Source organism: Scleropages formosus, chromosome 19 (genome assembly GCF_900964775.1).
Source record: "Scleropages formosus chromosome 19, fSclFor1.1, whole genome shotgun sequence".
NCBI classification, from domain to species: domain Eukaryota; kingdom Metazoa; phylum Chordata; class Actinopteri; order Osteoglossiformes; family Osteoglossidae; genus Scleropages; species Scleropages formosus.
This window is the reverse complement of record NC_041824.1, coordinates 13493480-13510849: the sequence shown is the minus strand read 5'-3', so window position 1 is coordinate 13510849 and position 17370 is coordinate 13493480. Positions and strand designations below refer to the sequence as shown.

The 17370-nt window shown below is 46.7% G+C and overlaps 1 protein-coding gene across 3 annotated transcripts in view; it reads right to left on the bottom strand.

Annotated features, from left to right (window-relative positions):
• Positions 1-17370, bottom strand: part of LOC108939320 (plexin-A1-like) — a 163160-nt gene that overhangs the window by 50967 nt on the left and 94823 nt on the right. For all 3 annotated transcript variants that reach the window (XR_001966501.2, XM_018760562.2, XM_018760563.2), the window contains exon 10: positions 5436-5636. Coding sequence is in view for 2 of the 3 variants with exons in the window: in XM_018760562.2 (XP_018616078.2) it covers positions 5436-5636 (201 nt within the window). In the remaining variant the exon portion in view is untranslated. The remainder of the gene's footprint in view (positions 1-5435; positions 5637-17370) is intronic.

Here is a 17370-nt window from a genome sequence, read left to right as displayed (position 1 = left end):
GTTAAAAGTTTTGAAAATGGAAAAAGTCACACAAAAATGATGTACAACATAGCATGTCCTTGTGGAACAGTGCATGGTTGAATATTTGGAGGAAATTTTCCAGATGGGCCTTGGTTTGTGAAGGAGGTGGGCCGAGATCAGACCATAAGGCCATTAATGTGGAGCCCCCACTTTGGCCGGAGCACTGCGCTCTACCTGATGATCCCTATGGCCAAGTCATCTCCTGTCGAGGGGCACCTCTTCCTTCCCTGCTCTAGTAACCCAGAGAAGGGCATATTCAACCAACAGCACTCTGCCGATGGAAAGGATTCGCCAGCTTGAGCTCCCGGAGACCCATCTAATTAATACCCAATTAAAGCCCCTACTCTGTCAGTGCAATGTGCCATATTACTTTTTCATAGCCATGCTCTTGTAGAAGAGAACTACTTTGAATCTCTAACTAGTTTCACAGGGCGTTGCATCCAGGGATGCATCATGAAGGGATGCCAAGGCAGCCAGAGGTAGTGTGTGTCTGCAATGATAATGTGCATGCCTTTTCCCATGTGTAAAGGAACTGACATGCCAATTTAACCTCATGACCTAAAACATTTTGCAACGGTTTAATGTGTAACGTAATTTCACCATGTCTGCAACTTCAGAGGTGAAGGCTAAGCAAAGCCCCACAGAGCAAGAAGCACTTATACACCCCTCCCAAATGATTCCAAACAAAACGGGGACAGCAGATAGCGTCAAAGGAAATCTTTCATGTCCCATGAGAAACACTGCCACTCTACCCTTGAGAGAAGTATTTAATCTAGAAGTCTTCACCAAAAACATACAACTGTATAAATGGGTACAGAATACAAACTGCCATTATGCCATGCGTACCACACTGCCATTTTTCTGCATGAACAAAACAGCCTGCTTGGTACCGAAAACAAAAAAGTCAAAAGAGAGAAAAAGGAGAGAAACATGGACTTCTGAGTTTCGAGTAGATTAGGCCCAGGAGACAGAGTGCTGACAGTGTCACTATATGAGTGGGGCCGTACAAAGAGGGCAGCCCTGTAGGAACATCTCAGTCGCACCCAGCGTGGAGCCAGAGTATCCCCCACTTATATGATACTCTTTCTCAGTTCCCTTCCCAGGTGTATGCCAAACCTCTGTCTCCCTCTCGCTTTCTCTGCAATCCAGGGTCCAGGCTAGAGCCATCCGCCTCCCTCTAGCCCGGCTGCAATTCATCATCATTTCATCCGCTGCCTCTTTAATTGGATTCCATCAAACCCTCCTGATGCTCCTCATTTCTGCTCCGAAAAAAGGAAAACAGGAGCCCCTAAGATTGATGCCCAGGAGCTTCTGAACAAGATTCTCTTACAGCCCCCTTTCCCTCCTTCATTCGTTTTTTTTTTTTAGCTGAAGGGAGAGAGGAGATGGAGCGACCGCCTGTTTTACTGAGAAGAGGTAATGGGGTTAAAGCTGCCACCGATGCTATCTGTCCCATCGCTGTGCTCAAGGCATGCTGCATGCTCCCTGATGCAATTCTGCAGCCAAGACAGACACATCAGCGGGATACGAGCTGGAGGCAGTTAAGCAGATCACCAGTCTCAAAGTGTCACCAATCCTATTGGCCAAACTCTACCCCCTTCAACCCATTCCACCTACTCTTATCTCTGCCTAAAATTCCATTTACCTTCATTCAGCAGACATCTGCAAAGTGATGTACATAAACAAAAGTGCGACTCACAACAGAGTTGCACATGCAGACGTATGATTCTCGGAGCACAGTCAGTGTGCCTTGTGCCGTGGCTTTTGAAGCTGCACGATACACAAGGGGCAGCCTTTAGATTATAGAGGAAGTACAAAGGTGATTATGACAGATGGTATAATCCAATTTTACTGAGTTGTCAGAAGACCAGGGGAGAAGTGGGTCTCAAAGTGGTGTATTTTGAAAACCTTCTGGCATGCTGAGAGGGATTCAGCAGTTGAGTGTAAAATAGATCTTGTAACCTTACATGGGAGCCATAACCAAGAACCTATGGACTTTCGATTTTGGAAATCTCAAGCGTGGGACTACTAAGGGGCCAGAGATGGAGGGATACAGGACACTCTTGCTGGGGTTTAAGAAGTCATCAGGTCTTGGAGGAATTGGGGTGTAGATCTTTTTACCCCCTTGGATGTCATAACCAGAGTGTTGAACTTGATACAAGCAACTACAGGAAGCCGATGTAGAGAGACTAGGGGGAAAAGAGAAACACGGCAAATCCACGCACAGAGGAACAAAAAAAATGCAGTGCCGAACTGATGACTCCTGTCAGTTCTGTTGAGGAACCAAGCGTCGAGCCAGAAGACAGAGCTCTGGCTTTAACCCCGGAGGTGGATGACTGCAGGGCTTTGCGTGTCCAGCCCACCCAGTCCTCCGCGTTCCTTCTGCTGAACCACACTGTAAATTTGTTTAAACAGCACTTTCAGTGCTTTGTGCACCACATTCACTTGCTTTGGATCCCACGTGTGTGTGCGGACTGAGAGCAGTGACACATCAGCATGGTACAGTGGACACGAGTGTGCTTCTCTCCACATACCAGCAGACACTGTACGGGCCACTGGGAAACAAGAGTGCGGTTTCAGCATTTTATCATGTGGTCTGCAGCGTACTTGTGGGTGTGAACTCACACTTCCGAGATTCCTTACATCAGGTCGCAGAAACTTGCTTGCTTGGCATCGATTCAACCATTCATAAATTGCAGGCCCCTGACCTCAGATACTAGGAGACAGCACTTTTTTTGGCATCGCCTCATTTGTCATAAACCATGCTGAACAGAGAAGATGCAAATGTGCAAATGGCAAAACAAAAGTGCAGGACACAGTGCTGGAATGTACATTTGTGGGGATGCAGCATTTCAGAAACATGGTCATGATCAAAAGTCAGTGCAAGAGTCACTACCCACTTGGAACTGTATCCATTCTAAAGCTAACAAATTCTCTCTCTCTCACACACAGACACGCGCTTCTCCCCGAGATGAAGCAGCCCTTCTGCCATGCACAGAGACATGCTGAGTGATGGATGGTTTTCTTCTCCCAGCCACTGAGAGCTATGTGTCTGGGGTGTGGCAGCACGAAGGGGTGTGTGATGAGTTAACAGACTCCATACTACTCCAGCCAAGCGACCACTGGGATTTGCAGTGGGCTAAAGGAGGGATTAACACCATCTTGTTTACCTAATCGATTACCCAGACACCGCGTGCCCCCTCTGCCTTCCCCTGCTCACAACCCAGGAAAAGGCCTCTAAGACAAACGCTGTCTGGCACAGCCACCCCCTCCCCCGACAAGTGTAGCATCTCCATGGAACAGCTGTGCGGTTGTTGCCCTTCCCCTCTGGGCGGTACATTATTTATCTCGACAGCGAGGACCGGATTGGACAAGGACAGGCTGGGAGCGATGGTAGATAACAGCAGTACTGACCCAAACACTCCACAGAAATGGGGTCAAAGTGAAAGTACTGAGCAAGAAAAAACAAAACTGCACCGAGCACAGCCGACTCCTATCTACACCCCTCTTCTCCAGAGGGACTGGGCAGAGAAGGCACCGTGTCTGATTGTCTCGTGTCGACGTCACACCGCTGTGAGCATACACATTCCTACGTTATCGCGGGCAGATGGATGCAATCAGAAGGCCATCAAACACGGCTGTCTTTGAAGGTCATGCAGCTGACAGGAAGCTGCAAGGTGACACCACAAGGCAACAGTCCTGTAGATTCAAACAACCACTGACCCCCAACAAGGCATTCAGAGAGGTTGGGAAAGACAGGTCTGCAGCAGGTGGCGCAGTGCTTACAGCTGCCCTCCTGAACCTGATGGGCTCAGGTTCAAATATCACCTCCTGTTGTAGTACCCTAGAGAAAGGTACTTACCCTGAATTGATACAGTAGAAAAAACCCAGCTGTTAAACTGAGTAAACTGTAAGTAGATTAACAATAATTGTATACTGCTCTGTAGAAAAGCAACAGCTAAATGAAATAAAAACTAAGCAATAAATAGCAGGGATACTGCAGCAAGGGTGAAGACTAATGAAGAGGCTCGGTGGGCAGGACAAGAAAGAGTCCATCGGATCACACATGGGCGCCATCCAGCCTCCAGACACACAGAGGCTCCACTAACCCCTCTGATGGCAATTATATGCCAGCGGTAACCGCCACGCTTGCACAATTGAAGGGCAATTGCGTTTCTATGCTCAATATTAGACGCTGGTCCAGGAGAGTCACGGAAGGGGGAGTTTGGTTTGTGTGATGTTGGGAGCCTTGACTCCGCTGATCCGAAACGGCTGCGACAACACGCAGTCAATAAAGGCCTTGTTAGTGGCATGTAATTAGCTCCCGTTCAAAGAACTGTGTAGCAGCTGCGGTCAGTAGCCTTGCCCGCTCCTTGCGGTGCCCCCTGTCTCTGCTCCTAGAGGTCATCATGCTCCTTCCCACTGCTACTGGTAGACCCCTTGATGCAAATAGGTGGCAGGAGGCATAACTTCCAACATGTAGGGGGGCTGCAGTGCTATATGCTGACACTGGGTGCTTTTGGAAGTGGTGTTTTACCGGACTGATATCTATCATTAAAGATCAACAGAGAAAAGGAGGACAGAAATGCAGGTGCTCGGGGGGGACAAGTAGGAAAAAAAAAAAGAGGAAAACAAAACAAATCTTTCCTCGTCGGGGTAGCAGTGACACGCAAGAAACATTCCTCTTCCCTCTCGTCCTGTCACAGAGGACGATCCATCCATCACTGGCCACCGTTTGCCAAGGCGATGTACTATTACAGCAACAAAGACCAACAAAGGACTTGGGGATCGGTCCTGTGCTCAGCTGCCGTCTTTGCATTTTCAGCCCCACTGAAGCGAAACAGTCACACACAGCACCGCCAGCCATCATCCTCATTCCACCCCAGGACCTGTGTGTGATGGGCACACCGGACATCGCTGGGGGATGTTGCTTTAACTACAATCTCAACTGCAAGAGACACTGCAGCAGGCATGAGACAGGCCTAACTTCCTAAAACATACGTCAGAGTTCACTGGTTTTTGGAATAACAAGATGCTCACACCAACCGAAGGGGTCAGGGCGGGTGCCACTACAGGGCTTGTTGGACCCTTGCCTGGGAGTATAGCATTTGAGAACAGGATGAGGAAGATGAACTGGACTCCTCCTGCAAAGGAGCAAGGAGTAGGCTGTGGGACAGGGTGCCACCAGTTTCTATCATGGGGCCACTATACCTTTTGGGGGAATTCTGAGAGAGAGCAGTATGTCTATGCTTGTGTCATTCTCCATTTCTGTGCTCCTCTATATCTCTAACCTCACAACCTCTTGGCCATGAACTACACACAGTTCATCCAGTTCAGCTCTACAGTACATGTATTATGCATGTAAATGTGTATCGGGGTTCTCCAACAGGGGCCCGGCAGGTGGGGAGACTCACCACAGTTTTCTGGCACTGGATGCTGGTGCTGTTGAAGCGCAGTGCTGTGACGCTGTGCGAAACCCCCTGGATGCGGAAGATGCACTCGTAGTTGCGTTGGCCCGACTGCGGCTGCGGCAGGTTCCGTGCCAACAGCGTGATGGGCTTCATCACCCCCACCGGGATGTAGATCTGTGTGGAGGGCAGGATCTGGGGGCACTCCTGGAGAAAGAGAGAGATGTTGCACTGCAGGTTTTTGGAGTCATGTTGGAGCACTGACCACTTGTGTGGTCCAGGATAGGGAGGGCCCACAGGGTCTTACTGGAAACAATCAAGGTGCAGTTGTGAAAGCGGAGCAGATATTTACACAATTGCATCATTTAGGAAGAATCCACAGAAAACATCATGCTGCTAGTGAATCACACATAGTGGGGGGGGTTAAAAGGATAATACAGGAAAAGGACGTGAAAACGCAAGTCAGTGCCGCCCAGGTCTGTTGCAATGTCGATAGATGGAAACATCGAAAGCAACTAAATGAAGCCGTTGGAGTGTTTGTGCCATTTAAATATTTTGGCACTGCTGTGTGCGCCATCATGCCAACTGCACGAGCATTTGGGCCAAGGAGCGAGAGCAGATTTTCAGTGGGAAGAACAGCCCGTAGAGTCCTGCCGCCTGCTCTGGCACGAACCCCAGACCAGAGCCCATCTGTAGAGCAGAAAAATGAAGTGGACACACAGATAAATAAATAAAGGGAAGGAAGGAAACTGGGGTTTTATTTTTCCTTTTGGACAGTTGGACCCACTGCTGCCACATTTGTCTTGCCCTCCGCCTACTGGGTGCTAGTAGTCAGTAAAAATATTGTTATTGCATCTGACTGATGTACAACCAACAGTAGTCACCCCTTTCTCACCCCCCCCCATACCGAAAATCTACTGACCACTACATCTGTACTTTTACCTGACTACCTCACACTGTATGTAATTTACATTTATTTATTTAGCAGACGCTTTTCTCCAAAGTGACTTCCAATGAACTCTATGTAACATTATCAGCCCACACACCTTATTCACCAAGGTGACTTACACTGCTAGATATACTACTTACACTGGATCACTCATCCATACATCAGTGGAACACACAGTCACACACGCTATAGGGGAATCTGAACAGCACGTCATTGGACTACGGGAGGAAACCGGAGCTCCTGGAAGAAACCCACGTAGACATGGGGAGAACATGCAAACTCCACACAGACTGGATGGGTATTAAACCCACGTCTTCTCACACCACCCAGGCACTGCGAGACAGGAGTGCTACTCACTGTGCCACCGTGCCACCCAACGTTCCTTGGCTAGCCAATTGACCAGTGCTAGCCAATTTACCCTTGCTTTATTTGTATTACTGTCACGTCTATTTGTGCTTGTAATCATCTTCCCTCACTTAACAAAGGTAATGTGTTCTTGAAAAACTCTTCAGACGATGAATTCGCAGGGTGAAGACATAATTAGCACTTGTTCTAATGGTAAAAATGTGTGCTCTTGAGCTTCAAAATTGTTGCTCATTTATACTGAAATATTACCAAATCCCTTTAAAATGGACACAGGAACTTCAGCAGGTTACATCAAATACCATAGCAACCTAACCAGACATAAATGTTAATGTCTTCTGCCGGTGAGTTGTTGGGAGATGGAGAAACTTCAAATTCAGTCCTCATAAACGGAAAGTAATGCCTTGTGAGCTGAAGAAGGGGTACTAAAAACTCCTTGAAAATCAGAATTTTTATCACTCAAATTGGCGCATCTCAGGGTATGACTACATGTTTCTTCCTTTGTGGCAAGTATGTTTTCTGTGTGGTGCCACACTAGTTTGATTTATGTTACACTATCTACTTTCCTCTATACCCCATTTATAGCGAAATGACAAACCTTAAAATTTGCACCCCTTGCAGGTGCTCGCCAGCACTGCTCATGTAACTGCCGTGGGTCGCTAATAATACCTCCTTATGTTAATACCCTCTTGCCCACATGACTTCCAGGATGCTCTGCTTGTTCCTTCTCTCTGCACCTTGTGTGTGCTTTTCATTTATGATAAACAAATGCAGGACCTGGGTCAGGATGGGCACAGTCCACACAGCTCATGTTTTGGGGGAGGGGCTCGCTAAGCCCATTCCTAACCATGACACGGACACACTAACCCAAGAGAGAAAATACCAGGAGACAAATTTCCATGACAGCTTTGATTCTTTCATCATTATGAGCACAGCAGGACGTCTTCCTGTCGGCATCCACAGTTGTTCTCTGGCTTGCTTTTGTTAAAATAGTGTTAAATTAAGTGCAGGTAATGAACTGAGATTGCAATTTACAAAAGAGAGCAGGCCAGGTCTGTAGATAACACCAAGCAATATCTGTTCTGCAGCCATGGTGCAAACGCAAAGCGGGATGAGGAAACGGGGCTCACTTTGAGGACCGCAGCAAGATCAATTTGCATGAGCCATAAAATAAGATATGTAAATGCTATGCTTATGACATGCATCTTTGTTTATGGATTCAGAGCACACAGGTACAACACAAATTGTGATAAACAACAGAGTTAATTAACTGCCTGAAGCTCTGAATGAGGGGCGAAATGAAAGAAGAGCAGGGAGAACCGTGTTATCCTAATAACAGGAGGTGTGTTTGGGAAAGGGACTCTGTTCTAATCTGTGCACTGTGTCACTACTGTGCTCAAGGGGAACACAAAGTCAAAGCTGGTGAGAAACTTACTTCTGTGAAACGAGTCTCAATCCCCACCAGAAAGAGACCTGTGTTCCTAAGCAGCTGTGTCTCATTCGCTCTCTTACTCACAAGGACTCGGAGGGACCTCATCAAGTCTTCAGTTCGAACTCATTTCATTGCAAAGCGCGTGCGCTGGTCCACCCTGCGGCACCCAGAAAAGCTTCTGATCCACTTGTGGCATCCTGCCACTTTGCTGTGTGCTGCAGTTCCTCCTGCGCAGAGACCACCAGAGGAACCTCAAGAAAAACCTGAAGCTTGCTGTGGAGATCTGATGCGGAGGCCTCATTTTCTCTACGAGTGCAGTGTAGGTCAGTGTCCCTCACCTCACCACTACACCCGAGAATCGGCCTGCTACATTCTCAACGAGTAAAAGCACAGACCCATTGGTGGGGGCGTGAAAAGCTCAACAATTGTCATCATTAACGGGTTCATGCAGGTGCCATAAAAATCTGCATTTGACAATGACACCATACCCAACTCATGTGGAGCTACTGCTGTCGTCTTAGTATACTACTACTGCACTGTGCCGAGAGCAGGTTCATCATTCCTGTAGATGGCACAAGGGGATGGGTGCAGTGAAACACTGTTCTTTTAAGATCAAAATTAAGGGTTTAAGAGGTGAAAAAAATTATTAATCTGAAAGTTTTCTCAAAGGCCACGTACAGGGTTAAGATACAGTAATTTAGCCGTTTATTTCAGGGGATACAACAGCAGAAAGAGGGATTTCAACCTGGGCCCTCGAGTTCAAAAGCAGCAGCTCAAACCACTGCACCTATCAGTTCTGAGGAAACATGAACTCAAGTCTCAGAGGGAGTTATGGGAATCATCACCTACAGGACTGTAGACCCAAACAGCTTTAATGTAGAGGACAACATTCACAGTGTTGTCTTGACACAGACACACTGAGGGCTGGGGGCGCTAGCGATGGTTAAGCACGCAAGCAAGGGCGGAGGAGGGAGGCATAGGGGGTTTGTGGCTCAAAGCCTCACGTCTCGGAGCCCAGCTGCTTCTGCTCCGCCGCTTCATGTTTGTTTTCTTCAGATACTGCCTCCAGCGAAGCCCTTGCTGGCTGCTGATTACTGTTGCTGGGTGTCCCCCCATCGCCTTCTCCAGAAACATGGAGAGAGAGAAAGTCTGCAGTCCTGGTACATTAACCACATGCCACTGCAAACGGCTCAGTTGAGCCAAATTTTGAAGGTAACCAGCCATTCCAATTTGGTGCGGCTTCAGCAGCCTCAAGGGCAGATGTAGCTCTGTGTACAGTCACAATAACAGCAGAATACTACTACGGCACCATTACTGTATTATCACAATACTGCCATGGCACCACAACAATGCTATCAGAATACCACAGCAATCTTTTAATACTAACCTAATATAATCAGACAGTAAGTATGCGGCTACCACACCATACAATGTGGCGACAACACACTGGAATAACAAAGAAATAGACAAATACAGGCATCCATAAATTAAAAAAAAACGAATACTTTCCTCGAAATGGTAAGGATGTCAAAATTTCTGGTTCCTAAAACCTCGTTCCCACTATTTTAAATGGGGGAAAAAATTATGATGTGTTCCCAGGTCACCAAAAATCCTAAATCAATTTTCCCTAAATATCACTAGAATAGTCTGAAACACATATATAACTATCCCCTGAAGATCAAGAGCAATAAACCAAGCAGGACTCCACTGAGCATATCACGTCTGCTGTGAACAACTTTATAAAACTGCACACTGCTGCCAAAATGCACATACAAACCCAAAAAACCAGCAGCTATCTTTTCCTGCTAATTGCCATGCTGCTTCCACAATAATTCAATTACGTAACACACCCGATATGGCTGCCAGACACTCCTGTCAAATTTCATACGCTCCCCATAATGCAATACTCTCAAAGCAGCACTCTTGCATTCCTAACACACCAGATAAACAGATCTGGATGTAGATACACCAACAACAATACATTACTGCACTTCTGCTTTACTTGAAAAATGCACAAGTGTCAGTTTTTAATTTTGTTTGGAAACGACATATTTTGGTATATCAATCTTTTGTTGCATAAATTGTAAAGCAAAGGCCAACAGTTATACCGAAATTTCAGATAAAGAGATTTCATAAATCAAGCAATGCCTGTAGTGTTTATTTTAAAAAAGAAAAAAAAAAAATAGTGAACAGCACAATAAGTACTGACCACTCAATACCATTTGGGCAGTAAGACGCTAGTATGAAATATATAATATATACAGTGTAAAGCCCTGTCATCAGAGTGCGCTCTACAGTATCAGCATGTGTGTATAAACATACTGGTGGCTGTATGCAAGAGTACCAGCAGACTCCTGAACACACTTAGGAGTTAATCAGTAAGATCAGACAATAGAAAGAGCAGCACTATTCTAACAATACAAGCATCAGAAAAGAAACAGAGAGACTGTCAATGTGGACATAAAATAATAAACCTGTGTGTTGATCAGGTATTTTGTGAGCCACCCAAAGAAAAAGTCATCTAAAGCCCAAGTAACTATTTGCATAATTTCAAAGCGCAACAGTTCCAAAGCTATTCCAAAGCACAATGTCTATGCTTGTAATGGGCACTGAGGCCGGTGCAGCGCTGGGGTAGGTCCCCATACTTTAACTTCATCTTCAACATCTTTGTCTTTGTCTGCCTACTCTAGATAGTCAAGCTTCTGAGAAGCTGATGGTACATTTAACGGCATGGACCACATTTTACAGCAATCAAGACCACCCAAAGACAGGTACGTATAGATAGGTTCCCCCAGTACGTTCTGCAGCAGAGAGCTGAACCACAGTGTGTTTCTCAGCACACTGTCAACATGTGGTAAAGCAGCTGCCTAGACACATTAGGTTGAGAGGGGAGAGGGCTTTGCAGGGGTATTCAATCACGAATTAGCCGAAAAATAAATAAGATAAACGTCAAAGATGGGAAACCGCAGAAATGTATAAAGGAGCAAACAAGTGTGCTGAAGGCAGGGAGATGACATGCCAAACTCCAACGCACAGAGAAACAGCAATAAAGCAAGCTCTCTCGCATGTAATTGGGTCTGCGTCCCCAGGTGAAGCCGATTCGGTGCATCTGAGCAGAATTCAGGCCATGAACAAACAACCTACACCTGACCGGGCCCCCTGGAGAGAGAACATGTCTTTCCAGGGCATCATTCTCCTCCTCCTCCTTTTTGCAACTGGGAGGAGAAATCCTCAGGGGTAGTGCACCTGCAGGAATGTGTAACAAAGCTTCAAAAGCCTGTACCATAGTGGTTGGAGTTGCTGCCTTTGGATCCAATCCAAAGATCACAGGCTAGAATCCCACCTCAAACTGCAGTACCCTTGATCAAGGATTATCCTGAACTGATACAGTAAAAATTATGCAGTTGTATAAAAGGGTACGTCAGTGTAAGTGACTTAGAAGAAAGGTATGAATTAAATTAAAAAAAAATAAAACAAACTGATCTCTTCATACACACGCGCACGTACCATGTTACACATTGCTGTCCAAAAGCAAAGATGGTGGCCAGTCTCCATTCCCAGTCCAATCCACCTCTCACTTTTGGGATCCTTTGGGTATTATTTGGCCAAGGGTCCCTCCAGTACTCACGGTTCAATTTCACAGCCAGAGACTGTTATTAATTATTAATTACACTTGTTTCAGCCCCTCCACATTAAGACCCAGAAAGCCAGAGATGCCCGTTTGGTGGAATATAAGACAGCCAGTAGTGTGGCAGACAGCTGTTTAGGGCATTTACCTCCCCTTAACTTATTAATGTGCCATGAAAGCAGCTGATTATGGTGTTCATCCAGGGGTTCACATCTGGCAGGAATACAAAGATGTATTATACGTGTGTCAGGTTTCCAAAACGAGCACACTACACCTGAGGACTGTACTGTACAGCAGACCCCACTTTTCCTTATAAGCAGCTGCTGTGGAAATGATATAATGCCGCAGCGACCTTCCACTTGGCCTCAGTGTGGTCTCAGTGTCGCCCATACTTTCTCATTGAGATTCTCTTGAGCTTCCCCCAGGGAAGTAAGGTAATGATGAGGTAAACCCCACTGCTTGACATAACGTTAAGCACCAGGAATACCAACTGCTGCCCAGAAACGTGCAGCATTTGTAAGACTGTAAAGCACAGACAGAAAGTGACAAACTGAAAGCAGCAGAAAGTATGAATGTCGCCAAATGCAGCCCTTACAGATGGTGCCACGCTGAGCATGCTCCTGTCCCTCAGAAGGCCACCCACTCCACCAGCCTTCCCCACACTCATGTTTCCTGTTCTCAATTTGACAGAATTGGAAAAGGAACCATGGCTGCCATCTCACTGGACTGGTATAAGCGAAATGCCAGGCGCTAGTGGGTGTGCCGCACACACTGCAAAGGCTCAGGGTAGGCCAGCGATGAAATAGGTCTTCAAAACGTTAAATATTTATCTGCCTGTAAACCAGCACCACAAACTGTATCCATGGACGCGTGTAAAAAAGGTAGTGTGGCCTTTACTAGATAAAGCCCACAGATGGTGGGCCGTGCTACCTCGATGCACCGCAGCGAAATGCAGGTGAAAATCCAAATCCATTTTCTATCTGTTCTCTGCCTACAGACCACCCAGGGTGAAGAGAACTTTATGCACAAATTCAATTTATTCTTAACTGTACCGTTGCCTGATCGGAATCAATCATAGGACTTGCTTATTTACTGCCAGAATGCTGGATACTGTGGCCCCTGAGCAGAGTGCACAGTTTAAAGAACCAAGGCGACAAAAACAGTGAAATAAAAGACGAACTCAAAACCCCACGGCAAAGGTACACGCAACTGCAAGTCCTCGAGCTGCTTTCCTGACTCGGGATGTAATATTCATCTTCAGCCTCCATTAAGCAGACAGACGCGAAGGCATCTGGAAATTAAGATTTAATACACTTTGAATAATTAAAACCCCAGATCGGTGACAGACCCTGGTCCCTGTGTGGGCCCATAACGCGGGGGTGGGGGGCTGCAACAGCATGGTGCATCATTTGCCACACAGAAGGCCTACAAAGCAGGCAATGTGGAAGGTGAGAAGCAGCAATAAGGTCCCTGTTCCCACTTATTAATTCACAAACTAATTCATTCATTAAAAGGTAAGGCTCCCCCTTTGCACGCCAGGAAAGGGGGTGGCTGACATTTGTGAAGCTGCCGCTTGGGACGCAGCACCCCCTCCCCGTTGCTGGCATCCAACTCTGCTTTCATCTAGTGCTCGCACCTCCACCACTGCCTACGCCGTCATCAGCAGCTGACATGCAAAAAAGAAGGTCAGCAAGTGTCCTCATGCCAGCAGAGATATCTGCGTGCATGTGTGTGTGTGTCTGTGCATGTTGCATTGAACAACGTATAGCTAATAGAGTAGCACAATGTCAGAAGGAACCAACTAGGAAGGTGATTCAAGTCACATAACTGTTCAGAGAAGGAAACAGCAGCAGGTGGCAATGTTTCGAGCTGCTGCCTTGCATTCACAGGATCCAGGTTTGAATCCCATCTTCTGCTCTTGTACCCTTGATCAAGGTACTTACCCTGAATTGACAGAGTAAAAAGTATCCAGCTGTATAAATGGCTGAATCACTAATACTGTAAGAAGAGGGGAAGAGCATAAGCTAAATTATTAAAGAAGTAACAGTAAACAGTTTTTACAGTGGGAGGTGACACACAGGACTAGGGGTCGCTCAGGAGATTGGCACAAGACAGGATCTACGATAACAGGCAGGAGAAGCCGAGGCAAAGACTCACAGATCTGGGCCCGTGGGCAGACGGATGAATTTTCTGACAAGCCGTGTGGCCAAAAATATGCAAATGAACACTATGTGACTGTGATGCAGTTGAGGCCATTGATTTCCTGCCACGTGAAGAGGGTGGGGGGTTGGAGGGGTGTGCCGTTCTTTCACTCACTGGAGCAGCCATTGCACGTAATAATTCATCGAGTTATGCATCGTCTTCCTAACACTATGTTCCATGAAACTATATGACATGACGAGTGATAAAACCACTTCTCACAGAAACTGTACAGTTCTGGTGTGTTAGTATGGAGGTGAGGGCAAGGGGCACGTGGGGGTGTGGCACAAACGAGAAGCTCTGCCTGGCCTCAGCTTGTTCATATTTCAGCAAAAACAGCGGCCTTTTCTCAGCCATATGTCTCCTTTAATGGAAGGCAAAGCAGGCAGGAACGCGTCGCTGCTCCATGGCGGTTTGATCCATTGTCTAATTAGGGGATATAAGATCAATTTCATCTGGAAACCTCTGGTTTATTATCTTTAAAACAAAAGCAGTGTTAATGGTTATGAATTGGACAATGAAAGCTCTAATAATTGGAGGCCATTTTTCGCGCACTCTGGTGCTCACTCCAGTCAAGCTGAGTATTCTGCAGTTTCCCATGCCTGTGCAGTGTAAGGTAGGGTAGACACATAATAAGCGAAGGGAAGACCAGTTCCTTTCACCAGCTAAATCATTAGGTGCACCTGGCTGGTATAGCCAGGTGGTGGCATAATGATGTAGGGAGTGTCTTCTTGCCACACTGAGCACAGCTGAATGTCACAAAATACCACAATACTGTTATTGAGCTCACACATTCCTGCATGGCCAGTCTAGAATTGCCCACATTGATACTACCAGCAAGATAATGTGCTATGTTCAAAGCACACATGATCTCAGAATGGTTCCACAAATATGAAAGAGCCCATACTTCAGTAGGCTGCATAGCCCAAGGCTCTCAACTCAAAAGAGCATTTTTACAACAGAGGGTCCCACCCTATACTAGCTGGGTGTGCCTAATAAAGTGGCCAGTGAGTGTGGTATCAAGGACAGGCTGTCCATACTGCTTGCCAGCCATGCCTCAAAAGGCCACCATGAACACACAGGAACAATGCACTACCTGATACGTGCAGATGCCTTTCAAATGGAGCTAGAAGCTTCTAGTAGTGCTGTAACCAAGGAAGTGTCAATGAAACAGTCAGCCATGAGGAAAGACTCCACTGTAGAAGGGAGCGTGTGAGGCGGAGCCACACAGCTCAAGAGCGGGACAATCCGTGAGTCTATGTCACAGCCAAGAGTGTGTCCAAATGCAGGCTTGACGAGTTCCAAACTCAGCATGGGGTAAGTATATGGAGGAGCTCCGTCACTTCACTCCAGGTGTCTGTGTCACAAGAGATATTCTAATGGTTGGATTATTGACTAAGCACAGGCTTTTGACACAAAGTGCTTAAGAGGCATTGGTGTACGAGGGACAACATGAACTATAAAAGGGAGAACGAGTAACTAAGCAGAGGAGCAGCACACTCAAACGCCCTCCTGCTGCTCACACGAGAACACCATGCATTGGCTGGGTCCACACATGGCACTGTTGATCACGCATCGTTACAGAGGTACCAGGGGTTATTAATAAATGTGACAGTACTGAAAAATCTCACATGCAAAGGTTCTCCACCATTCTGTGGCAGATGCCCATGTCGCAGAGCAGTGGACTCCAGCAGTGCCCTACAAAGTGAGATGTGTCGCTTTGTTTGTTTGCCGTTATATATTGCTCCTGATGGGCTTCCAAAGTGTGGCTTACCCCAGCAATTTTCTGCCTGGCTGCATTTAATGCGCCTCTTTGTTTATTGGCTGTCGAGAGGATGATAATTTATATACATTTGATTTGTAAATGTTGCTCATTACATTTGATGTCTTGTTCCTTTCTGTGAGCTGTGCTCATAAGGAATGCCCCTTGCTATTGGCTGTCTCCCATAGACAATGGTGTCAAATGCGTGAATTGCAGATGGCGAGATTCCGGCACAGCACTCCGTTGATACGACAAACGCAGCGTTGCCACGGTAACTGACAAAGGGGCCCAGCGAGCAAAGCACTGGATATGAGGAAATAAAGTGAAGGGAATATGTCTGTGCGCTTGTCCAGTTCTGCCACCTGATTAAGGCATCACAGTCTGCAGGGAGATTGTTAATGCAAAAACTGCTGTGGCCAATCTCAGAAGGAGACCACACATCTCCATCAAGGACGATACAGCCCACGCACTCAACAGGTGGACATGAGCGAGTGTGGTGGAGGCTATGCACTGGAGCCATCACTGTGTATCGTGTAATACTAACCCCTGGAAGAAGGATCACTAGGGTTGTTTGTTTTCATATGAGCACAGTCAGCTCCAGCTCGATTGTACTGATCATTGATATGTGTGTCCTAACAGTCTGTTCATTTTGGGTACAACATCACAGGATACCCGATCAGTTACAAGCACTGCTCAACCCCCCCACACTACATCTGGGTGCCAAAACCCTCCGCCAGCGGTGCCAATGTGTGCTAAACGGCTTTCCCTGCGATTAGACCCCACGAGCGTTTCAGCTGGAGATTTGCGGGCGGCGGAGGCAGTCTCGTATAGCTGAAAATGTTAATCCATGTAATTTGCTCTTTGAGGAAAGGAGTAAGCACGTGTATCGTGGCTGGGGCCTGGGCCACAGTGCCGAGATAAAACAACTGCTTATAAATTGGATTGATGTTGGATACCTCATGACCAATTAATAACATGAATAAATAAAGAGCCCAAACCAGACTGCTCTAAAAGGTGTTCCACAGCCTAAAAGATAAGGAGGATGCTTGCTGCTTACAGCTAAACAAATACACACATCTTCTGCTTCTCCACCCATACACACACATAGATACACACGAGGCAGAGAGCTGCCATCTCATGCACAGCTAAATGCCATTCACTCGGGAGACCCTTGCATACAAATGCATATTTAATAACAGTTGTTTCCAGGGATGGATAGATGGGGGCTGCCTTTTATAGGAGGGAAATCTCCAGCTGATAAACAGTTTACTCTGGGACAGCAAGAGGCCGTTACTTGGTATTCCAGCAGTGGGCTTGGAGGAAGCGGGAGATGTGACTGATATTAGTTTTTATGCTAATGTAGCATTTGAAAATGTAGAACAAGATATGATTTGCATAGTCATTCTCCCTTCCCCCATCTAGAAACACTTGAATCCCCAGGATCGAGAACTGCACATCTCAGCTGCAGCTCTCCTCCACGGGTCACAAACCACACGTAGCACGGCTGCGTAGGACAACCTGCACGTGTCCATGTGTCCGTGCGTGAGTGTACTCATGCATATTAATGCAGCACAGTGAAAGGAACCACGCTGGCTCCTGCGTGCTCGA